Source organism: Microcaecilia unicolor, chromosome 6, assembly GCF_901765095.1.
Source record: "Microcaecilia unicolor chromosome 6, aMicUni1.1, whole genome shotgun sequence".
Lineage (NCBI taxonomy): Eukaryota > Metazoa > Chordata > Amphibia > Gymnophiona > Siphonopidae > Microcaecilia > Microcaecilia unicolor.
The window spans coordinates 344,068,720-344,094,870 of NC_044036.1; the positions used below are offsets into that span (position 1 = coordinate 344,068,720).

At 46.1% G+C, this 26,151-nt stretch overlaps 1 protein-coding gene across 1 annotated transcript; it reads right to left on the minus strand.

Annotated features, from left to right (window-relative positions):
* Positions 1-259: 259 nt before the first annotated feature.
* LOC115472585 (transmembrane protein 235-like) lies at positions 260-24,769 on the minus strand. The gene is made up of 3 exons (XM_030206878.1): positions 24,583-24,769; positions 16,098-16,235; positions 260-492 (listed from the first exon to the last, which is right to left on the minus strand). Exons 1-3 carry the CDS (start codon positions 24,767-24,769, stop codon positions 260-262), a joined length of 558 nt encoding a protein of 185 aa, XP_030062738.1.
* Positions 24,770-26,151: the final 1,382 nt, after the last annotated feature.

Genomic DNA, 26,151 nt, shown 5'->3' on the forward strand with positions numbered 1-26,151 from the left:
TACAGGTAGCATAGTTCAAGAAATATTTAGTAACGTGTGAAAAAAAAAAAAAAAACCAAAAACAGCACAATACAGAATTTTCAGCTCAGAGCAGTCTGGGAGCCAAATGTTCTTAGGGGTAAAATGCTCCTTGCCAGAAAATGTGAACTTCTGGATAGTTCCAGCACAGTTTGTAGCAATAAAGAAAAGAAGTTTTTTTTTTCCAGATTGTGCTACAGTTCTTACGAGTCTTGTCAGGCTAGTGCCTTCCCAGTATGGCTCATATGACTACAGAATGCCTGGAGGGCTGGCTGTGAAGCATCTGTGCAGAGAGGAGGAAGAGGCAACCACAGGTGACTTCCGTGGTAAAGGAAAGCCAGGCCAGTGCCATAGACCAGCCAAAACTGATGTGAACCTGCTGGAAGTGCTTCTGGTCATACATCTGACCAATCTCACTAAATGCGGCCTGGGAATAACTGATGTACACGCTGATCCCTGACAAGGTCATCGCACCTGGAACCAAGAACAGAGACAGCAGCAGTGAGAAAGCTGCAGAACTCAACAGTAACTTGACACACTGTATATGCATGTAATAAATAATGTTATTATTATAATCATGCAGCATCACGGCGAAATGTGAATCCACATTTGGAAGGCAGCACTGTCTTACTCTCATGTCCTCTGGATGAAGTATGAAGGGCCTGCCTACTACTTCACAAGCCCAGGACGATCACAAGAAAGCTCTAATGGGTTTCAGAGCAGATGGGTCTCACATGCCACCCACCTTCTTCAGATAAAGAAGTACATGGCATAGGTCCCCCTGGCCTTTCTGCAGCACCATTTCAGACTAAAGGCCAATGAGATACAGGGCAGCAGGTGCCCTGGAGAACTCACAGTGAAACCTTATGGCTGATATTAACACAGAGAGAGCAACTCCTGATTAGGTGGGTAAGATGGTTGTTAATTAGGAGGACAGAAAAAAAAAAAGATGATGATGATACCTTCTTTAATGCACTAACATCTTCTTTTCTCTGTTTTGTTTATTTCTATTTATTACCTTTAAAAGTGGATTAACAAGGCTACCTCACCACTTTCAGCAGGAGAAGTATGTTTTAGGGCTGGAGTAGTTGGGTTGTTTATATTAGAGAGCTGATGAGATGAAATGTTGGTTTTAAACTCATGTAAACATTTCACTGTTGTAAAGTTGCTTCAGGCGTTTGTGTAGAAATGATGGATAAATGAAATGTTTCCATCAAGCCTCAGTCTTGCACAGGAGATTTGTTCAGTATATTTATTTATTTATGTATTTGTTGCATTTGTATCCCACATTTTCCCACCTCTTTGCAGGCTCAATGTGGCTTACAATACGTCATGAGTAGTGGAAATACATGAGAAAGTATACATTTAGTAATAACAGAAGGATTTTGGGTAACATGATGATAGAACATGAACATAATAAATATATAAGAAAATATACATTTAGTAGTAGTGAAAGGATCGTGGGTAACATGATAATGAAGAAACATGTTAATATTTTGGCAAGTAGATAATGTGGAGGCAGTTCTGGTTATGTGTACAGGAGTTCATATTTGTTGACCATTGTTGTAGCTAGGATTTAGTAGGACTTTAAGCCCTTTGCAAAGTAAACAAAGCAGGGGCTAAAGATACAATTTGGCTTTGACTCAAAAACAGGCTGAAGGTCCACGGTCGTCTTAATCTTTATTGTCATGGCCTGATTCAGGAGATTGATAGCTTGGTCCGATTCTGAACACTGGTTAAAAGAGGTACAGCATGAACAGGAGTGTGGTACTGTGGTTATACTAGAGAATACAGAGTGAATGGGGCAGTACTTCCTACAAGACAGGAATCAGTAGCCAAAGTCAGGTGTTAGCAAGTATAATGACTGTTAGCTTAGCACGGTCTAGCGTTCTTATGGAGGAACATCAGGGTTAGAGTTAACTTCTGTCTATAAAGAACTTCAGTTACAGGCTTCTACCCTGTATCTTCCATGGACCAGTGATTCCAAGTTAAGAAATTAAAAACCTGGGAAGACCACCATCTGGTTAGTTCCTGGGCAGTCTGGGGGGTGAAGTTGGTGGAGTCTGCCTAGGCAGAGGAACACTGAGATCCCACAAAAAACAATCAGAGAAAGAAGTGAGTGGGAAAATGACCAGGCTGACCAGGAACAAACGAGGAGACTTCTAAGAACAATAAACGTTTACTGGTGAAGACTACTACTACCAAAAACACAGAAGAAACCTGTCTTCGCAAAAAACAATAGCCGTCACAAACAGCGAAGATGACGTGAAAAAAGAAAAAAGAACAGAAAAAACACACGACACAAAAAATGAAAAATAAAAGCAAAAGACGACACAAGCAAAAATGAAGAAATACTATGTAGATTTATTGAGGTGATATGACTCGACACAGCTGTGTTTCGGCCCAATCGGCCTGCGTCAGGAGTCTGTTACACCATATGAATGTTCTCTGGTAGTATCGGTTCTTGAAGGGTTTTCAGTAGAACGTGCCTTCGCAAACACTCTGCCTTTAAAAAGGCTGTGTGTAAAATTAGACACAAATCGTTGAAGGAAATTCTGGTTTAAGAAATAGATATGGCGTGCCGATATCTGAGCGAAATACATATCTATTTCTTAAACCAGAATTTCCTTCAACGATTTGTGTCTAATTTTACACACAGCCTTTTTAAAGGCAGAGTGTTTGCGAAGGCACGTTCTACTGAAAACCCTTCAAGAACCGATACTACCAGAGAACATTCATATGGTGTAACAGACTCCTGACGCAGGCCGATTGGGCCGAAACACAGCTGTGTCGAGTCATATCACCTCAATAAATCTACATAGTATTTCTTCATTTTTGCTTGTGTCGTCTTTTGCTTTTATTTTTCATTTTTTGTGTCGTGTGTTTTTTCTGTTCTTTTTTCTTTTTTCACGTCATCTTCGCTGTTTGTGAAGACTACTACATATCATTTCTAAAGCGCTAATAGACGTATGCAGTACTGTACACTTGAACATGAAGAGACAGTCTCTGCTCGACAGAGCTTACAATCTAATTAGGACAAACAAGAGTTAAGGGAATATTAAAGTGAGGATGATAAAATAAGGGTTCTGAACAAGTGAACAAGGGTTAGGAGTTAAAAGCAGCATCAAAAAGGTGGGCTTTTAGCTTAGATTTGAAGACAGCCAGAGATGGAGCTTGACTTACCGGCTCAGGAAGTCTATTCCAGGCATATGGTGCAGCAAGATAAAAGGAACGGAGTCTGGAGTTAGCAGTGGAGGAGAAGGGTGCAGATAAGAGAGATTTACCCAGTGAATAGAGTTCCCAGGGAGGAGCATAGGGAGAGATGAGAGTGGAGAGGTACTGAGGAGCTGCAGAGTGAATGCACTTATAGGTCAATAAAAGGAGTTTGAACTGTATGCGGAAACGGATAGGAAGCCAGTAAAGTGACGAGAGGGCTAATATGAGTGGAGGAGTGGCCTAGTGGTTAGGGTGGTGAACTTTGGTCCTTGGGAACTGAGGAACTGAGTTTGATTCCCGGCACAGGCAGCTCCTTGTGACTCTGGGCAAGTCACTTAACCCTCCATTGCCCGCCGCATAGAGCCTGCCATGAGTGGGAAAGTGCGGGGTACAAATGTAACTAAAAATAAATAAATAAATAACGACACTGGCTGAATATTAGTCGTGCAGCAGAATTTTGAACATATTGAAGAGGAGAGAGATGGCTAAGTGGGAGACCTGTAAGAAGCAAGTTGCAGTAGTCTAAGCGAGAGGTGATAAGAGTGTGGATAAGGGTTCTGGTAGTGTGCTCAGAAAAGAATGGGCGAATTTTGCTGATATTATAGAGAAAGAAACGACAGGTTTTAGCAGTCTGCTGAATATGTGCAGAGAAGGAGAGGAAGGAGTCGAAGATGACCCCAAGGTTACGAGCTGATGAGACAGGAAGGATGAGAGTGTTATCCACAGAAATAGAAAATGGGGGGGGGGGGGGGGGAGAGGTTGGTTTAGGGGGAAAGATGAGAAGTTCAGTCTTGGACATGTTTAGTTTCAAATGGCGCTAAGACATCCAGGCAGCAATGTCAGACAGGCAGGCTGATACTTTGGCCTGGATTTCGGCTGAGACTTCTGGTGTGGACAGGTAGATCTAGGAGTCATCAGCGTAAAGATGATACTGAAAACCATGGGATTAGGTCAGAATACCAAGGGAAGAAGTATATATGGAGAAAAGAAGAGGTCCCACGACAGATCCCTGAGGTACACCAACTGACAGTGGGATAGAAGTAGAGGAGGATCCACTACAGTATACACTAAAGGTACGCTGGGAGAAATAAGAAGAAAACCAGGAATCAACAGAGCCCTGAAATCCAAGTGAGGACGGCGTATCAAGGAGTAGGCTGTGATCAACAGTGTCAAAACGAGCAGATAGATCGAGAAGGATGAGGATAGAATAGAGACCTTTGGATCTGGCCAGGAACAGATCATTGGAGCAAGCGCTGTTTCAGTTGAATGAAGGGGGCGAAAGCCAGATTGAAGTGGATCAAGAATAGCTTGAGATGAAAGAAAGTCAAGGCAACGGCGGTGAACAGCACGTTCAAGTATCTTGGATAGGAAAGGGAGGAGGGAGATGGGGTCCAATGAAGGTTTTTTAAGGAGTGGTGTGACAGATAAAAGGGATGACAGTAGGAGAGAAAGTGTTAAGTAGATGGATGGAAATAGGATCAGAGGAACAGGTAGTTAGTTTCGAGGAGGAATTAAGACGTGTAGTTTCCTATTCAGTGATTTCAGAAAAGAAAGCAAAGGAGGCAGGGGTTAGAGGGTTGAGAGAATGGACTAAGGGAAGGAGAGGTGGATGTGACCTGGTTGAGAATTCAAGTTTAATCTTGTGAACCTTATCATGAAAGAACTCAGCCAGAGTCTGGGGGGGGGGGGGGGGGGGGAAGTGAAGGTGGGGTTGGAGGTGAAGGCACTTTGAGGAGAGAGTTCAGTGTGGCAAAGAGACGTTGAGGGTTTGAGCCAATAGAATTTGTCAACTGGATGTAATAGTCCTGTTTGGCAAGTAAAAGAGCAGACTGGAAGGAGGTCAGCAAGAATTTGAAATGTATGAAGTCAGCATGGGCACAGGATTTCAGCCAAAGGCGTTCAGCAGAGCAGGCACAGGAACGTAGGTAGTGGATTCTACAGGTCAGCCAAGGGTGGGGTTTGGTATGTTTTACGGAATGGGGAATGGGAGGGGCGAGAGTATCCAGAGCAGAGGAAAGAATAGTATTATAGGAAGAGACAGCCTCATTGACAGACTTGGATAACATAGTGGTAGAGAAGAGATTTGAAACACTGGAGGACAGAGTAGAAGGGTAAATAGCCTGAAAATTCCTAAATGTATTGGTTAAGATTGGACGGGACTGGGGAGGAGGGTGTTTAAGTGTGAAAGTTATCAGATGATGGTCAGAGAGGGGAAGAGTTGAGGCACAGAAACTGGAGAGTGAGCAGTTTGAGAAGAGGATAAGATCAAGACAGTAGCCATTCTGGTGATTGGGGGCAGTGGAGCACAGTTGAAGATTGAAAGAGGATGTTAAAGCAAGAAACTGAGAAGCATAAGAGTCAGAGGGATCATTAGCATGAATGACGGAAGGAGATGAAGGTTCAAGAAGAAGGAAAGCCAGGCATCAAAGTCAGTGAGAAAGGAAGAAAGGGACTTATCAGGGGGTCGATACTCAGAGAGGCAAATAGACGGATGGAGTGGACTTCGAAGGAAGAAAAACAGTGAGACTGCGGTGGAAGAAGAGGTTGAAATCTACAAGAGGGTGAAAGTAGTAGCCCGACACCACCTCCACGACCAACCGGGCAAGGAGTATGGGAGAAAAGATAACCTCCATAGCATAGGGCCGCGACTGAAGCACAGTCTTCAGGGTAAAGCCAAGTTTCAGTTAGGGCAAGCAGATGGAGAGTATGAGAGATAAAGAGGTCATGGATGTAGGAAAGTTTGTTACAGACAGAGCGGGCATTCCACAGAGTGCAAGAGAAAGGCAGGGAAGAAGGGGGGAGGAGAGGAACAGAAATTAGATTGAAGATATCACGGTGTGACCTGCACAAATAGGATGAGAGCTGATGTGGAGGACCAGAATTGGGATTAATGTCTCCAGCGGAGAGCAGGAGAAGGAGCAAGAGAGAAGAGTAGGAGAGGTATGACGACAGCGAGATGTACTCAGATAGAAAGGAGATGGATGAATAGAAGGAATGAAATGTTGAAGGTTGAGAGCTGAGGAAAAAAGAGATGGTGAGATGATGAATACAGAGGGTGGACAATGTGTTCCTGCAGTGTACAGTGGTTTCAGATGGAGAAACAGATTAGGAAGGGACAGTACTAAGAAGAAAAAGTATACTGGAGCCATAAGTAGTAACTGGGAGAAAAATAAATGTAAAGAGAAAATGCCCCTAGAGCGGAGGCCCTGAATAGATTGGAGTGGACCTGGGAGTCACCCCGGAGAAGGCTGTAAAGGATATGCAGATGAGCTGCAAGTCCTCCACAGCACCTGAAAGGCAGAGCTGGGCACCTCTCAGCCGAGGAAAGGCTTACCAGGGGTTAGGCCGAAGCCAGCATTCCTCCCCCTGAGGGTCGCCTGATCCTAGCCAAAAAGCACCTGGAAACCCTGGGCACTTGGAGCAAGGGCCCTGGGAAGATCGGGGTAGACCTGGGAGTCACACCGGATACAGCTGTGAGGATATGCAGAAGGGCTGCACGTCCTCCACAGCAACTGGTGGGAGCGCTGGGCACCTAGAGCGGAGGCCAAAAACACAGCACTGTGTTTTGGCAGTGAGCCTGCTTCAGGAGTCTTCACAGAATGTATACTAAATCACCAAAAAGTAAACAATCGCTGGTAAAAGTGATGAGAAAATACGGTCTTGAAAAAGACCTTTGTCATAAAATTGAAAGTGCAGCGTTGGTGAGCGTTTTCTGCTCCGTGAAGTGGGCGGAACCAGGAGCTGCCTGGACACCATTAACTCAAGAAAGCCTAGTAGCTTTTGGTACTGCCACTGAATCCCAGCCGTACCCAGTAACTCCTGGAAAGGACGCAGAATGTCTGGATATTTCATGTGGTTATCCAAATAGCTGCTGCCACTGGATATTCAGGCACAATTTTGGAGGCGGTGACAGACCACTGTTACCCCTAAGTTGTTTTCTGCTTGGAGCTACAATCAAGTGAACCTCAGCTGCAGCTTAGCGTTGTCTTTTGAATTCTCATTCTCTGAAGTGTTCCAGACTCCTTTGCTGATATGAATGTTTCAATTCTCTTTTCTAAATTGAAGCCAACCTCATCTGTGCAGAGCTGTTAGCCCTTAAGGTCCCTTCTGAGTTCCAAGCACTCCTTCGTTGATAAACTGGGATTTTAATGGGTAGAGCCTAACAACAGCGACAGCTGGGGCATGCTTGGCACATCATGTGATGTGCTCGGCTCGGGAGGTTTGTACCTGCTTCGTACTCCGACAGCCACCTTATACACACCATAAAAATTAGCCAGAGGTCAGAAGTGAAGGACAAAGCGCATGGTAGCTGGGAGAAGCCAAAGGGTAAAAGTGTGTGTGTGGGGGAGGTAAAGAGTCATGGGTTTACATTTCCTATATGTAGACACCTAGGGAAGTGGTTTGGAAATGCATAGGAACAGCCACCTTTTGGAGGGCTAGGGGTAGCAGTAAGTTGGCAAGCTACAGGTGGGCACTGGGCAGCCAGGACTCTGATGCCAAAAGAGGGAAAATAGTGTGGTGTGAAGTATGAGTGTAAACAGGGTCAAAATAGAAGCGGGCATATAGGAGATGAGGAACATCCTAATTTACAAAGGATTTGGGTAAAGTTTTCTTTGCAGCATCATCAGGGAAAAGGAACAAAGGAGAATCAGTTTTAGTGAGTAAGTTAGTAGCCCGTACAGTAAATACGATCATTTTTGATTCAAAGGGTGATGTGTGCTTCTTGGCTCGAAGTGGCAGGATGAAGAAATAATTTAAACTAATATATATTCTCCTAATGTGGAGGAGAAGTGCCATTTCCCTTTCCCTATTTGAGATTCTACACGGAATGTTGCTATTCCACTAGCAAAATTCCATGTAGAAGCCTGCCCTTGCAGATCACCAATGCGGCCGCGCAGGCTTCTGTTTCTGTGAGTCTGACGTCCTGAGGTTTTTGCAACTACATTCAAAGTGGTTTACATAATATATACAGGTACTTATTTGTACCTGGGGCAATGGAGGGTTGAGTGACTTGCCCAGCATCACAAGGATCTGCGGTAGGAATGAAATCTGGTTCCCCAGGCTTTCAGGAAGCATTTCTTTACAAAATGAAAACGTAGATTTACAAGAACAGCAGTACAAATCTTTGGTGAGGGTGTTTATACAACCAAAGCAAGCCGTTAAGGATAACAGAAGATGGTAGATGACCCAAGGATGCATCATCTTTCGTACACTTGAAACATCTGTTTGAGAGCTGTGAATCTGTTCAGAGAAACTGGGAGCAACAATGTTTTAAGCTGCCTGTAAAAAGTAAAATAAGAGGATCACTTCTTAATAAAGATATTTAAAAAATGTTAAAAAGAGCATTGGGTTAGGGTTAGTATGAATCACGCAGAAGTAATTAATATGCATGAGAGAGATTTGCATGCACTGCCTCTTGTCTGTAAATTTCTCTCATGTCTATTCATTCTGGATATCCTAAAAACCCAGCTGGCTGGGGGATTTCCCCCCCCCCCCCCCCCCCCCCCCCCAGACAGGACTGGGATTATTGTTTTCAGAGCAAAATATTGGAGAGGGTGTCCTGATGTGGGAGAAAGTTCTGAATGAGGTTTTGAAACCGATCGCCAGATTTGGGGAGAGAATAGAACTCATTTTCACATGGATTATCTCCTACATAACCAGATGCTTATCTTTCAGTTGTCTGTCAATCCAATCACCTAAATGAGTAGTTGCTTAAGCATGTGAGCAGTTCCCTAAGCATGTGGTACAACACAGCGCAAACACTGGGCCTACTCTCTGGCTCTTTCAAGTTGGATGGTGACCGTATTGCTGAATAAAAACCTTTCAGCTATAGAGCACCTTAAAAGGATAAACAGTGACTGCTGCAGAAGAGAACTGGCCTAGTGGTTAGAGCACTGGTCTTGCAATCCAGAGGTGGCCGGTTCAAATCCCACTGCTGTTCCTTGTGATCTTGGGTGAGTCACTTAACCCTCCATTGCCTCAGGTACAAACTTAGATTGTGAGCCCTCCTGGGACAGAGAAATATCCAGAGTACCTGAATGTAACTCACCTTGAGCTACTACTGAAAAAGGTGTGAGCAAAATCCAAATAAATAGCAAGATTCTAGAATCCTAAAGAGTAACAAGATTCCATGCAGAATCTCAGAGTATCAACATTCCATGTGGAACCCCAAAGAAGAGGAGTGGCCTAGTAGTTAGAGCACCGGTCTTGCAATCCAGAGGTGGCCAGTTCAAATCCCACTGCTGCTCCTTGTGATCTTGGGCAAGTCACTTAACCCTCCATTGCCTCAGGTACAAACTTAGATTGTGAGCCCTCCTGGGACAGAGAAATATCCAGAGTACCTGAATGTAACTCACCTTGAGCTACTACTGAAAAAGGTGTAAGCAAAATCCAAAATAAATAAATAAAATATTTCTGCTTAATCATATAGTTATTACTCCCTGACAAAGCTCTGTAAACGGTGACACCAAGGACCTTGTTGCAGCGTTGTTATAACATTCATTCATAAGGAGTGTTTGGAGACATGATTCAGTTAAATATGTCAATTATGTAATTTTTTGATTAGGTGAATTTTGGGAGGCTTTTGTTGAAGGAAGATGAAATGATAGGAAACCTACTTTCTGTGTTTTGGGAATGAGCTCAACTTTTTCCTTCTTTAAAGCAGTGTTTAGATATGTAATTTTCCCCTACCTGAGCAAGCCAAAATAGATTTCCTGAGAAATAATTTGTAAAGAATAAAGGATTGGAAATATAATAATGAAGCAATGAATGGTAACAACATGTATAAAATGAGACCTTCAGTACTGCATAAGAGTTGTTAAATTGATTTTGGTACAGTTCAGTTTTAATCTATTTATAGGTAATTACAATATGCATTTACAGAACCCCTTTTTTCTGTGATTTTGTGAGTTATCATTGGGAATTTCACATTTGATACGTTTTAGAGTAATATTTTACTTGCCTTGACTATGAACAAAATCCAAATCAAGAAATAGACAGATGCTTTTAAATACTGAGCTCCATATGACTGGGTCCTGTCACTCTGCAGTTTTATTGACTGCTGCATGGGGGAACTATGAGTACAGTCGGCATCCTGCATGCGCTATTTAAGTTGTGGCTCTGCTACCACAGCGCTCGAATGTCCCAGCAGTGAAGAATGCAGCCCTCTAGAAGTGGAGTTTTCCAACGCGTTCCTTTTTCCCAGAGCTATGATCGCACTATGGTGCTGCCAGGTGGTTTACAAACCACAACTTAAGATATTAAAAGTGAAAGAAGGAAGTGCAAATAGGGAAAGAGGTGATGTAGAATGGACAAAGTGTGTTGATGAACTGACTAACTGACAGTGGAGTTAGGAAGTGAGGAGTCAGGGAGCAGCTGTAGGTTTGCTGCAAGTTTCAATGAGCTAAAACAATCTAGCAGCAGTACAGTACAGAGCCACCGAGAAGGGGGGCAGGGGGACAAAATTCCTCCGGGCTCAGCCTCCAAGGAGGGTCTGGCACCCGGGTCCGTCTCTCACCTGCTCCTGACCGGACCCGGGTGATCTTGTTAACGCAGTCATCCAGGTCCCGATAGGAGCAGGAGAGAGACAGACCCTGGTGTTGGGCCCCTCCCCTTAGAGGCCAGGGAGGAGCAGACACAGTTGGATTTGGGGCCCCTGGTTTGGCTGGAAGGGGTCCCCAAGCCTTCCCTTCAGCGCTGTTCACTGCATTGCCTGCCCTGCTTCCGCTCATGTGCGACATGAAGAGAAGCAGCTGCACTGGGCAGGCAGTGCGGCAGAGAACAGCACTGAAGGGAAGGCTACTGCTGGCGGGGCTTGGGACCCCCGCCCGCCAGCTAAGGTGTGTGTTGTGGTGGGGGGCAGGGAGATGGGGCAAAATGCCCCCTACTTTGGGCTCCGGCCTCCCCAATCTGGCCTGGCTGTGCGGTGTCCGGGGGACAGCAGCGGCAGTCCTTACCCGGACAGGCTCAGTCCCTCAGTGGCCCTGGTACGGTATAAAGGGAACATTTTCAGATGAAGAAATATCTCGTACTCATGTACATATTTGCTGTTTGTCTCTGTTTGTAATCCAGATCAAGACAGCTCTCAGATAACATCCAGAAACAGCAGGTGTGAGAAATTGTTTTAAACTCGATGGCCACTGATTACATGTAAATACAGTATATTAAATGTTGCCTGCTATCTTCAGTCTCTGTTCAACAGAAGAGAGAATAATCGTGGTAAGGTGGCTGTAGGATGTGGTTCGTGTTTCGATATGTCTGAACAGCTGGACCTGGTTGCATTTGACACTGGAGGCTGTTATTTATTCATTTTGATTTATTAATCGCCTTTATGAAGAGTTTCTCCCACGGTGGTCTACAGCGTGACATAAAATGTACAATTTTCTTAACAGCATAATATAAGCATAAGGTCAATCAATGAGGTAAACCTGGAAATGGCAAACTGAAACCTAGTAATGGGACTAACATGATACAGTATCAGAAATATAAACATTTAACATGACTGTCAAACAATCATATAACAGAAATATGATAAATGTCTGTACAATCAGAGCCACCGAGAGACATAGCCGGGCCCAGAGCAGAACTGGACCACTGCAAGCTGCCCCCCCCCCCCCCCCCCTCACATTGCTGCTCCCACTCGCCCCCTTACCTTTCTGTCTTTGACTCCAAGGGGGGGCTCGGGCCTAGAGCTCGGAGACGGCAAGCTGCTTCCTGCATGGCTGCTCCTACAGTCTGTCCTCTCCTGCTCCTGTCCGTGCCGGGAGTCCGGACACGGATGATTGTATTTACGTGACATCGGGTGGCACGCAGGAGCAGGGGAGGACAGACCGGAAGCAGGCAGAAAAAAGAAGCTTGACAGTGCTGGGCCTGGGCCCCCCTTGGAGGCCAGGCTCGGGAAATATTGCCCCCGCCAGCAGCCCTACAAATGATACCATAACAGACATACCATAATATATACATAAAACATCACTGTAGAACAGTCATATAACAGAAATATGATGTTAGCAGAATATGAATTATACAATAACAGACAGCACAAAACATTCAAATAACATAGATATAATATACACCTATAACAGCACTACAGAACAATCATATAACAGAGAGATGATCAATGTAATCAGAATACAAAAGATACTGACAGGCCAATGCTCAGAACCCCTGTGGTAAAGCCAACAGCGTAGAACGCCAGAACAGCGCAGAAAACTTGCTCGCCAAAGCTCAAAGGAAATGGTATTCAAATATATGTAAATGTAAAAACAAGGGGGGAATGTGCTTGGCACATGCGCAGAACAGTTTGTCAGTAAGCTCAGCTCTTGTGTGCATTTGCCATGCAAACCCAAAAGCAAAATACACATTAGCACCTGTTTGCTCCACCTTTAAATTTTTTTTTTTTTTTTTACTTGGAAGGCTTATATTTAAGCGCAGGAAACAGGCGCCAATATGTGCATTCACTTTCGGGTTTGCTCAGATTCACGCTTGCAGCCATGCAAGGGCTTCTTCCCTTCCAAAAGAAATCAAAACTGGTCGATTTTAAAGACCAAATCGTGAGAAATCCTCCCTTCAAACACCCTAATGCCTGCTCTGAGCTGGCGGTAGGTTTTTCAGCTGAAATGGCAGCTTTGTTGTGTGCATTGTTCTCTGAGATTTGAGAGGAAATGACTTCATTAACATCCGTTTGACTACATTTGCTGCTCTTTGCGTTAATCTGGCACAAATGCTCAAAATGTAACACTGGCTCCAGACGCAATTAGTACCGGACTAGTTTTGGCGTTAGTGAGCGCAAAATGCTCAGAGGGTTCTAGCATGGGAGACAATGTTTGTGCCAGATTAGCGCAAAGAGCAGCAAAGGTAGTCAAACGGATGTTAATGAGGTCGTTTCCTATTTCAAACCAGAAAAATGTCTGTCTTTTTGTTTCTTATATGTTTTGTGTTCAGTGCATTTTTCTTTTGTGACCATTTTCAGAAAAAAAAATGCACAAAAACAAGCCATTGGGAAATATGGGGATATGGGGGAGGGGAGGAGGAGGACAGCATTCTTAGTAGACTGGCCACACAGACATCCAGGGCCGCTGAGAGAGAGGGCAAGATTCCACCAGGCCCGGCCTCCAAGGGGGGCCCGGCACCAGGGTCTGTCTCCTGCTCCAAACGGGACCCGGGTGATCGCGTCCCAACAGAAACAGGAGAGAGAAAACTCCAGCGCTAGGCCGCCTTTATAGGCTGGGAAGGAACAGACACAGGACTTCGGTGACTCTGGTTTGGCTGACGGGAATCCCCAAACCCTGCCAGAAGAAGCCTTCCTCCAGCACTGTTCTCCGCCACATTGCTTGCCCTGCGGCTGCTTTTCCCAGGGGAAAAGATATGCTCACTGGCCTACGGAATAATTTTCAAATAGAATTACCTATATGCAACACAATAAAGGGGGCAAGAACCTATCTCGCCCTAAAATACACATCCTCATCTGAAAACCCACCAAAAACCTACTGTACCCCACTAAAATAGCTCTTATGTCTGCAGGTGTCATTTACATGTAGGTACAGTAGGTTTTTGATGGGTTTTGGAGGGCTGACACGTTCCACCACAAGTCTACCAGTTAGAGTGGGACACAAGCCTGGATCCCCTTCTCTAACGTCCACTGCACAAACCACTAGGCTACTCCTGGGACCTGTTTTCTGCTCTAATAGAACTGGCTATAACATCTGAGGCTGTCATAGAAGCTGGTATGTACTGTTTCTTTCATTTAGAGAGCATTGGTGTAATGCATGAGACTAAAAACATTAAGGAAAGGCTAATGGATGATCCTAGCAGGCAGAAGTCATGATGGATTGTTATGAAACAGTCTTTGGGAAGAGAAAGGTTTTTAGCAGTGAAACAGCTTACTATGTAACCAAGGGGCCAAGGTCAGATATAAAGATGAGATAAGATGGGTAATGCAGAGTCAACTGGGATAAACAGACGGGTGGCTAAACTGAAGGCAAATATATGTACAGCTAAACAAGATATAGGAACTGGTCTAAGGTACAGGGTATGTAGCAAGCTGATCCAGGTTTGGGGTGAGTGGATAGTCAGTTACCACATGTATTAAAGGCTTGGGAGAAGAGACAGCTTTTACCTGCTTTCTGCCCCTCCGAGACTAAGTTCCAGAATACGGGGACTACTCATGAGAAGGCTCACTGGCGGGTATCACATCGTGCAATTTCTTCTGATGAGGGTACAGACAGTGATTGATGCTCATTGACAGGACTCTAGCGGTCTGCAAGATATATAGAGGGCTAACTTATTCTTTAGGCAACTCTGGCCTTGAAAATGAGCTTTAAATTTAGCCCGTAAGGTACTTGGTAGCCAGTGTAGTTTTTGGAGGAAGAGTGCGGTGTGGTCTGTTAGTCATGGTCCATCGTTCTAAATTAATTGGAGTCTTTTTGATTTGACCAGTGTACAGGGCATTACAGGAGTTCATTTGTGATCTTCTCAAGACAATGGACCACTGTGGTCAGATTCCTCTCTTCAATATACAAAGAGAGATTTTGTAGGTAGGTTGGTTAAATTTGCTGAGTAATTTGGGCAGGTGCAGAAGACTGACAGAACTGTGCATTTGTGAATGGACTGATGCAGCTCTATTAAACTATATATGAAGGTTGGTGTTTGGGAGGAGGAGAGGCATCTGGCTTTTTAGAGTTGGTGAGTGTTTGGAGAGGCACCTTTGGGGGGAGGTTTGGAATAGAAGCACTCTTTCTGAATTAAATGGGGCTGAAATTCAACCAATGGCAGTCAGTGTTTCTTTAAATTGACACTTGAAGATCCAGGTGTTTGGCAAATGCCTAGAAGATATCCAGATACAGGAAATGGGCAGTGCTATACCCGGACTGCTAACCAGACATAGGACAGTTGTGTATGTGTCCGGCATGTCCAGTTAGCTATTCAGACCATATTGAATACTGCCAGTGCCTGGATAGTGCTCAACTCTGCCCCCAGTCTGCTCCGGAGAGTGCCAAGGGGGTCAGAGCAGATATTTATTATATTATATTAATGGCACTGTCCGGTTGAATATGCTCCTGGGCTGGCCAGCACGGTTTAACTGCGCAGGAGCCAATCAGTTAAATCACTTTGAAAACTGACCCAAAAATGTTTAAGAAAAAAGAATTGAAAATGAAAATGCAGTCATTTATTTCATATTGAGGCACATTTTCAAAGCATTTAGACTTACAAAGTTCCATATTAACCTAAGGAACTTTGTGGTTTTAAAATGTGTTTCTTTGTGTGTCTAAGTACATTATACCAATGTAAAAATTCATTCACTCACATTGAATCTAGATGTGTTTGTTGTTTACACTCTTTGGATAGACACTATAATCACAGCTACGCCATCCCTTGGCTTTTCAAAATCCCAGACTAAAAATGAACTGTCCGTGTTCAAAATGTAATAGCTGCTCTCTCAGTTCTTCAACTTCCCTCCAGAACACAACCATGCAGGACTAGATCTGTGTGAATGACAGGCAGAAAGCCAGAGGCAGGCAGAGAGCAGGAGATCTTTCAGCTTTTCTCATGAGGGAGGAGTTGGAGGAGCCATATCTACACCAGAGATCAACTGGAACTTCCACAGGACTCCCTGTGCAAAGTGAACTGAACAGGCAGAGATGCAATGGGAAGAAGACATTCCAGCTCTGGCACTGGGAGGGGGAAGAGGTATACTCCAGCTGTTGCTTGGGGAGTGAAAAGAGAGGTAGTCCAGCTGTGGAACAAGAAGGTCAAGAGGCAGATACAGTGGGAGAGGAATATTCCAGCTGTAGCATGAAGCAGAGAGTGGAGAGAAAGCCAAAGACTGGAGTAGTAAACAACCTTCTCATACCTGGTCATGAACTCACCTCCAAGCAAGAAGAATGATCCTGTCAACAGCAGCAGCTGAAAACTCTCCGACAAAGAGCTGATGAGGCCACAGATCCAACCAAAAACCAGGAGAATAAGGCTGAGGGGTAAGACGACCACAAACACTCGGTGCATACCTGCAAAAAGACAACATAGCAGAGTCTGACTGGAAAACCAAGAGAGAGAGAGCACTGAAGAGAATACCACTGAGCAGTGGAGGGAGAGAGATGATGAGGATACCACTGATCTGGTGATCGTCCCCGTCTCATCCGCCCGCAACCTCGGAGTCATCTTCGACTCCTCCCGGTCCTTCTCCGCGCATATCCAGCAGATAGCCAAGACCTGTCGCTTCTTCCTCTATAACATTAGCAAAATTCACCCTTCCTCTCTGTGCACACCACCCGAACGCTCATCCACTCTCTCATTACCTCTCGCCTTGACAACTGCAACCTACTCCTCACTGGCCTCCCACTTTGCCATCTATCCCCCCTTCAGTCCATTGAGAACTCTGCTGCACGTCTTATCTTCCGCCTGGACCAATATACTCATATCACCCCTCTCCTCAAGTCACTTCACTGGCTTCCGATCAGATACCGCACACAGTTCAAGCTTCTCCTACTAACCTACAAATGCACTCGATCTGCAGCCCCTCCTTACCTCTCTACCCTCATCTCCCTTACGTTCCTACCCGTAACCTCCGCTCTCAAGACAAATCCCTCCTTTCAGTACCCTTCTCCACCACCGCCAACTCCAGGCTCCGCCCTTTCTGCCTCGCCTCACCCCATGCTTGGAATAAACTCCCTGAGCCCATACGCCAGGTCCTCTCCCTGCCTACTACTACTACTATTTAGCATTTCTATAGCGCTACAAGGCGTACGCAGCGCTGCACAAACATAGAAGAAAGACAGTCCCTGCTCAAAGAGCTTACAATCTAATAGATTGTAAGCCTGTCCATCTTCAAATCCTTGCTCAAAGCCCACCTCTTCAATGTCGCCTTCGGCACCTAACCACTAAACCTCTATTCAAGAAATCTAGACTGCCCCAACTTGACATTTCGTCCTTTAGATTGTAAGCTCCTTTGAGCAGGGACTGTCTTTTTGTTAAACTGTACAGCACTGCGTAACCCTAGTAGCGCTCTAGAAATGTTAAGTAGTAGTAGTAGTAGCAGGGGTGTATCTGGACTCTGGCGGTAGGGGGGGCCAGAGCCAGAGGGAGGGGGCACATTTTAGCCCCCCCCCCCGGCGCCACCGATCCCCCCCCCCCCCCGCCATTTCCGGACCCCCCCGTCACTGCTAGACCCCCCCCTCGCCACCAATGACACTCTCCACCCCCCTCCCGCCGCCGCCAACCCTCCCCCGCTGCTGTCACTTACCTTTGCTGGCGGGGGACCCCAACCCCCCGCCAGCCGAGGTCCTCTCTTCCATGCAGGCTGCGCCGCTGCAAGTTGCAACGCTTCCTGTTCTTCTGAGTCTGACGTCCTGCACGTACAATGCGCAGGACGTCAGACTGAATTCCAAATTCTGAGTCTGACGTTCTGCACGTTGTACGTGCAGGACGTCAGACTCAGAAGAACAGGAAGCGTTGCAACTTGCATCCTGCACGGAATAGAGGACTTCGGCTGGCGGGGGCTTGGGGTCCCCCGCCAGCAAAGATCGGCGACGGGTTGGTGGCGGGCGGGAGGGGGAGGTGGAGAGGGTCTGTGGTAGGGGGGTCCAGGGCAAAATCTGCGGGGGCCCAGGCCCCTGTGGCCCCACGCAGATACGCCCCTGAGTAGTAGTGATAGGGTGAGAGAGAGAAAGGGGGTACCACAGAAGAGAGAAAGAGTGCTAAAGGGTATACCAGTGATCAAGAGATAGGGAGAGAGAAATGAAGAGGATACCACTGCTCAGTAGAGGGACAGCATGCTGTCTACCTGAGAAATGACAACAGCTCCAACAAAGCACCTCCTGCGATGTCTGAGTCATTCGTGCATGTAGTGAAATGCACCTTATTTGTTAATTATTCTAAGAATGAATGAAAGAAACAGCAGCTCCAGAGGACAGGATGCAGAGTGACTCACAGATTAAGTGTTGCAGTGATGGTGGAACCTCAGAGCTTTCAGTGCCAAAGGGTCTATCAGGGGTACACAGCCATTCCTCCCTAAAAAAAAGGAAGGCAGAGATAGTAAAACAAACCAGCAGCCCCGTCTCTGTCCCCAGCACACGCGCTCATACACACGCGCACACACACTGAACTGGAGGATCCTCTACAAAGAAACAGCACAATCAAAAGAAAGTAGAGGCTGGCCAATCGACAATCCAGCACAGGAAATGGTGCTTAAATACACTTTAGTTGCAGCTTGAGTAGAAGGACCCGACATGGTCCTTGTTTTGGCAGCATTATCCACCTGCTTCAGGAGTCACAATCACACTCTTTGCAACCAAACAATTGTGTTTAAAATGCTGGTACAGTACTCTGTTGTATAGTACAGGAAAGCACGAGGATATGCTGATCAAAAGGCGGCTGAGGGGAGATATGATAGAGGTCTATAAAATAATGAGTGGAGTTGAACGGGTAGATGTGAAGCGTCTGTTTACGCTTTCCAAAAATACTAGGACTAGGGGACATGCGATGAAGCTACAATGTAGTAAATTTAAAATTAATTGGAGAAAGTTTTTCTTCACTCAACATGTAATTAAACTCTGGAATTCGTTGCCAGAGAATGTGGTAAAGGTGGTTAGCTTAGCGGAGTTTAAAAAAGGTTTGGACGGCTTCCTAAAGGAAAAGTCCGTAAACCATTATTAAATTGGACTTGGGGAAAATCCACTATTTCTGGGATAAGCAGTATAAAATGTTTTGTACTTTTTTGGGATCTTGCCAGGTATTTGTGACCTGGATTGGCCACTGTTGGAAACAGGATGCTGGGCTTGATGGATCTTTGGTCTTCCCCAGTATGGCAATACTTATGTACTTATCTCAAGGGCACACACACTTCTCTGATGACTGTTGGATTGATATACCAGCATTCGCACCATGGTAGAGCAGTACAGCACAGCAATTTACAACAACACCCAAAAATGGGAGGAGGGGGGAATAATAGAAGCATAGACAGTTCTGAAGGGTGAGCTAGGACTGAAAGGTAGGAGGAATGGAGAGATAGAGATATTAGGCTGGAAGGGGAACGAGAGGGGGGTAATACCCCAAAAGCTAAGATGACCTGTCAGAAGGCTACATGGAATGTTGCTATTCCACTAGAAGTCGGCCCTTGCAGATCACCAATGTGGCCGCGCAGGCTTCTACATGGAATGTTGCTAGTGGAATAGCAACATTCCATGTAGAATCTCAAATAGTAGCAACAGAATCTCAAACAGTAGCCAACATTCCATGTAGAATCTCCAATAGTATCTATTTTATTTTTGTTACATTTGTACCCTGCGCTTTCCCACTCATGGCAGGCTCAATGCGGCTTACATGGGGCAATGGAGGGTTAAGTGACTTGCCCAGAGTCACAAGGAGCTGCCTGTGCCTGAAGTAGGAATCGAACTCAGTTCCTCAGTTCCCCAGAACCAAAGTCCACCACCCTAACCACTAGGCCAGTCCTCCACTGTTGCTACTATTTGAGATTCTACATGGAATGTTGCTATTCCACTAGCAACATTCCATGTAGAAGTCGGCCCTTGCAGATCACCAATGTGGCCGCGCAGGCTTCTGCTTCTGTGAGTCTGACGTCCTGCACGTACGTGCAGGACGTCAGACTCACAGAAACAGAAGCCTGCGCAGGCTTCTACATGGAATGTTGCTAGTGGAATAGCAACATTCCATGTAGAATCTCCAATAGTAGCAACAGAATCTCAAACAGTAGCCAACATTCCATGTAGAATCTCCCATAATATCTATTTTATTTTTGTTACATTTGTCCCCTGCGCTTTCCCACTCATGGCAGGCTCAATGCGGCTTACATGGGGCAATGGAGGGTTAAGTGACTTGCCCAGAGTCACAAGGAGCTGCCTGTGCCTGAAGTGGGAATCAAACTCAGTTCCTCAGGACCAGAGTCCACCACCCTAACCACTAGGCCACTCCTCCACTGTTGCTACTATTTGAGATTCTACATGGAATGTTGCTATTCCACTAGCAACATTCCATGTAGAATCTCCAACAGTAGCAACATTCCATGTAGAATCTCCAACAGTAGCAACATTCCATGTAGAATCTCCAATAGTATCTATTTTATTTTTGTTACATTTGTACCCTGCGCTTTCCCACTCATGGCAGGCTCAATGCGGCTTACATGGGGCAATGGAGGGTTAAGTGACTTGCCCAGAGTCACAAGGAGCTGCCTGTGCCGGGAATCGAACTCAGTTCCCCAGGACCAAAGTCCACCACCCTAACCACTAGGCCACTCCTCCACTGTTGCCACTATTTGAGATTCTACATGGAATGTTGCTATTCCACTAGAAGTCGGCCCTTGCAGATCACCAATGTGGCCGCGCAGGCTTCTGCTTCTGTGAGTCTGACGTCCTGCACGTACGTGCAGGACGTCAGACTCACAGAAACAGAAGCCTGCGCAGCTTTCTACATGGAATGTTGCTAGTAGAATAGCAACATTCCATGTAGAGTCTCCAATAGTAGCAACATTCCATGTAGAATCTCCAATAGTATCTATTTTATTTTTGTTACATTTGTACCCTGCGCTTTCCCACTCATGGCAGGCTCAATGCGGCTTACATGGGGCAATGGAGGGTTAAGTGACTTGCCCAGAGTCACAAGGAGCTGCCTGTGCCGGGAATCGAACTCAGTTCCCCAGGACCAAAGTCCACCACCCTAACCACTAGGCCACTCCTCCACTGTTGCCACTATTTGAGATTCTACATGGAATGTTGCTATTCCACTAGAAGTCGGCCCTTGCAGATCACAATGTGGCCCGCGCAGGCTTCTGCTTCTGTGAGTCTGACGTCCTGCACGTACGTGCAGGACGTCAGACTCACAGAAACAGAAGCCTGCGCAGCTTTCTACATGGAATGTTGCTAGTAGAATAGCAACATTCCATGTAGAGTCTCCAATAGTAGCAACATTCCATGTAGAATCTCCAATAGTATCTATTTTATTTTTGTTACATTTGTACCCTGCGCTTTCCCACTCATGGCAGGCTCAATGCGGCTTACGTATTGTATACAGGTACTTATTTGTACCTGGGGCAATGGAGGGTTAAGTGACTTGCCCAGAGTCACAAGGAGCTGCCTGTGCCTGAAGTGGGAATCCAACTCAGTTCCTCAGTTCCCCAGGACCAAAGTCCACCACCCTAACCACTAGGCCACTCCTCCACTGTTGCCACTATTTGAGATTCTACATGGAATGTTGCTATTCCACTAGAAGTCGGCCCTTGCAGATCACCAATGTGGCCGCGCAGGCTTCTGCTTCTGTGAGTCTGACGTCCTGCACGTACGTGCAGGACGTCAGACTCACAGAAACAGAAGCCTGCGCAGCTTTCTACATGGAATGTTGCTAGTAGAATAGCAACATTCCATGTAGAGTCTCCAATAGTAGCAACATTCCATGTAGAATCTCCAATAGTATCTATTTTATTTTGTTACATTTGTACCCTGCGCTTTCCCACTCATGGCAGGCTCAATGCGGCTTACGTATTGTATACAGGTACTTATTTGTACCTGGGGCAATGGAGGGTTAAGTGACTTGCCCAGAGTCACAAGGAGCTGCCTGTGCCGGGAATCGAACTCAGTTACCCAGGACCAAAGTCCACCACCCTAACCACCAGGTTCTACTGTCCTACTCCAGCTCCGACTCCTCATGATATTAGACTTGAAACTTTTTGTATTGGATCTAGAGTACTGGTAAATATAACATTTGAGTAGAGTCAGCTACCTCCATGTCCTGCAGAGACTATGTCATGGTGCAATGCAGAACTGTGGAATTGGACTTTTGCTATGACTTATCTATCCCATCCTAATATGGATTTCAGGTCCTTCTCTAAATAGTTTTATATTGCACCCTGTTCTAAAAGCCTTCTAAAGGGCAGCATATCAAACTGAATTAAACTTGAAACTTGAGAGGGCCAGTGCTCACTCCTGAAGATGAAATCTGAGAAATAGATCTACTTTTTGGGATCTGCTGGACACGTGATCCAAACCGAAATACCTAGCCAAGGAATGTTCTAAATAGAGGTGAGAGGAGACAACATTTCAAATGGCAGATGACGTTTAATGTGAGCAAGTGCAAAGTGATGCATATGGGAAAGAGGAACCCGAATTATAGCTACGTCATGCAAGGTTCCACGTTAGGAGTCACAGACCAAGAAAGGGATCTAGGTGTCGTCGTTGATGATACGTTGAAACCTTCTGCTCAGTGTGTGGCGGCAGCTAAGAAAGCAAATAGAATGTTAGGAATTATTTATTTATTTATGACATTTGTATCCTACATTATCCAAAAGAAGAATGAGTTCAATGTGGCTCACATGTAACGAATATTAATGTAATGAAGCAGTACAATAGTTGAAACATAGGAAATTAATTAGTACAAGTAAGACTCTAATAACACATTGAGCATAGGAGAGTAATTGATTATTAGAAAAATAATGGAAAACAAAAAGGAGAATGTTATAATGGCTTTTGTATTGCTCCATGTTGCAACCACACCTCGAATACTGTGTGCAGTTCTGGTCACCGCACCTCAAAAAAGATATAGTGGAATTAGAAAAGATACAGAGAAGGCGAACGAAAATGATAAAAGGGATGGGACGACTTCCCTATGAGGAAAGGCTAAAGGGGCTAGGTCTGTTCAGCATGGAGAAAAGATGGCTGAAGGGAGGTATGATAGTGGTCTATAAAATAATGAGTGGAGTGGAATGGGTAGAAGTAAATAGCTTGTTTACAGTTTCCAAAAATACTAGGACTAGGGGACACGCATTGAAGCTACTAAGTAGTAAATGTAAAACAACCCGGAGAAAATTTTTATTTAATGTGTAATTAAACTCTAGAATTAGTTGCCAGAGAATGTGGTGAAAGCAATTAGCTTAGCAGGGTTTAAAATAGGTTTGCATACTTTCTTAAAAGAAAAGCCCATAAACAATTATTAAGATGTATTTGGGAAAATCCACTGTTTATTTCTAGGATAAGCAGCATAAAATGTTTTAGTCTTGCCAGGTATTTGTGACCTGGATTGGCCACTGCTAAAACCAGGATGCTGGGCTTGATGGACCTTCAGTCTGTCCCCGTATGGCAACACTTATGTTCTTATGTTGGCTAATAGTTTTTTTTATAGGCTTTTCCTCCAAGAACTTGTCATACCTCTTTTAAATCCTCCAGCAAGACATTTCATAGATTAACTATGCACAGCATGAAAAATGTTTTTCTCTGATTTGTTTTTGATCTGCTGATGGTTCAGGTAAGTGTCCTCTTGGGGTTTTTTGTTACTTAACTGTTCCACTGCACTCATTTTATAAATTATCATATCCAACCTGTCAATCTGTGTAGCCTTTTTTTCATAAGGAAGGTGATCCATCCCCTTCATCGTTTTTGTTGCTGTTCTCTGAACTTTGTTGGTTCTGCTGTATCATTTTATGAAGGGGCAAAACCAGACGTGCTCAAAGTACTGAAGCTACATCATTATACAGAGGCTTAATGATATTACCAATTTTGTTCTCCATTCCCATTGGGATAATCCCTAACATCTGAACGGGGGGAGGGGTGGGCATTTTAAAGTAGTGACTCAAATCTGTACCTAGAGTGGAGGTTATTTTTCACTTTGCACTTGTCCACATTAAACCCAAAGGAACAGACCCCCCCACACCCCCCCCCCCCCCCCCCCCCCCCCCCACACACACACACACACACACACACACACACACACTCCCCTGCTGTCTATCAAGCTCACACCGAGAGTGAATGCACGACCATGTCATTTATTATTTTGAAGAGAAAAGCAGCCTGGGGCACAGTGTAATTCGCTGCAACCATTGAGCAGCTATTGAAAGAATTTCAGGTTGCTTAAACACTGAGCAGTACCCAGGGGTCTGACTGCGCCTCCCTCCCGATGGAGCAGCTGCCTCAAGCAGATCGTGTCCATCCCGACCGTAATCAAAGCAAGCGTTCATTATGCATAAAGTCCATTAGCAGCACCCGGATTAATGCTGCCTCATTAGTGAAAACAGAAATGTCAAATGCAAGCTCAGGGGTGGGGGCACTAGGGCGCTGGCCCCTGAATCCGCTCGTGCATGTGCACCCACCACCCCGCAGTCCATGCGTGTAATATAAAGTCTATGCATATGCACCCATCCCCTTTCAATCCATGCATTTGCACGTCTATGTACACCCGTCCCCCTGCAATCCACGTATGTGCACCCTTCTTTCTGCAGTGTACACATGCAACCTTTGCCACCTCCGAAATCCCTCAGCTCTGTGTAATCCAGACAGGGCCACACGGTTCGGTTCTGCAGTTTTGTGCGTATATGTCCACCCCAGCTGCCCTGCATGCGTACATCTGTCCACTCACCTTCGCAGATCCTCCAAAGGCCAGAATGGGAGTTGAGATCGCCCGGGGGCCCCTGGCTGGAGTTCCCAGGGCCCCTCTCGGCCACTTCCAGGATGTACCAGTAATCGGTGCCGATGGCAGACGCCAGGAAGGAGAAGCTCAGGATGCCACAGAGCCTGGCCAGCAGGAAGAGGTGGGGGAGCCCCATGCTGAGCCCCGCCACTGCCCCTCGCAGGCTCCACGACCACGATCTGACTCCGTCCTGTCCCCCTTCACCAGCAGCTGATCTCATCGCCCGAGCTGCCTGCTGAGTCCTAATCCCCGATCTCCTCCGGGAACTGCCTGCTGAGTCCTAGTCCTCTATCTCCTCCGGGAACTGCCTGCTGAGTGCTAGTCCCCGATCTCCCCCACGGCTGCCTGCCGAGTCCTAGTCCCCGATCTCCCCCACGGCTGCTTGCTGAGTCTTAATCCCCGATCTCCTCCGGGAACTGCCTGAGTGCTAGTCCCCGATCTCCCCCACGGCTGCCTGCTGAGTCTTAATCCCCGATCTCCTCCGGGAACTGCCTGCTGAGTGGTAGTCCCCGAGCTCTCCCACGGCTGCCTGCTGAGTCTTAATCCCCGATCTCCTCCGGGAACTGCCTGCTGAGTGCTAGTCCCCGAGCTCCCCCACGGCTGCCTGCCGAGTCCTAGTCCCCGATCTCCCCCACGGCTGCCTGCTGAGTCTTAATCCCCGATCTCCTCCGAGAACTGCCTGAGTGCTAGTCCCCGATCTCCTCCGGGAACTGCCTGCTGAGTGGTAGTCCCCGAGCTCCCCCACGGCTGCCTGCCGAGTCCTAGTCCCTGATCTCCTCTCGCCCGAGCTCCCCCACGGCTGCCTGCTGAGTCTTAATCCCCGATCTCCTCCGGGAACTGCCTGCTGAGTGCTAGTCCCCGAGCTCCCCCACGCCTGCCGAGTCCTAGTCCCCGATCTCCCCCACGGCTGCCTGCTGAGTCTTAATCCCCGATCTCCTCCGGGAACTGCCTGCTGAGTGCTAGTCCCCGAGCTCCCCCACGGCTGCCTGCTGAGTCCTAATCCCCGATCTCCTCGCGCTCTTCCTCTGCAGTTGGCTGCGAACAGACGCAGCTCGTTACACTTGCTGAAGCCCTGCTAGACCGAGAGACTGGGTGGCAGAGGGGATGACAAACAGCCTCTGTAACTTCCCTGCGATTTGTACATGTAGCTTCCTCGACACTAGAGACTCACCTATGAAAGCAACTAATCAAAACAAACAAACAAAACCCTAAAATACAGTGAATGGGAAAAAAGCAAGAAAAACACCCGTATAAACCATTATTCCTTCATCATTAGGCAGCACATGGCAGAAGAGAGCTTCCAAAGTACACAATGAGGGTGTCAGGGTCCACCCACTGATGGGGTTGGGTGGTCACCTCACTCACTTTTATCAGGGGTAGAGCTAGATCATGTTGGACTGGTGGGTTCTCGAGCTAATTTGAAAGGGTTACGCCTTGGAATTTGACCATCAACTTCCAGATTTGTTTCTAAAGGCTCCCTGTCATTCCCATTGGAAAGTACAGAAGCAAATTCTGCAA

Coding starts and splice junctions, on each gene's coding strand:
- LOC115472585 (XM_030206878.1), bottom strand. CDS start 24,769: ATGGGGCTCCCCCACCTCTTCCTGCTGGCCAGGCTCTGTGGCATCCTG. Junction 16,236..24,582: donor CCTTTGGAGGATCTGCGAAG/GTGAGTGGACAG, acceptor GTCTTTTTGCAG/GTATGCACCGAGTGTTTGTG. Junction 493..16,097: donor ATCATTCTTCTTGCTTGGAG/GTGAGTTCATGA, acceptor TCTTGGTTCCAG/GTGCGATGACCTTGTCAGGG.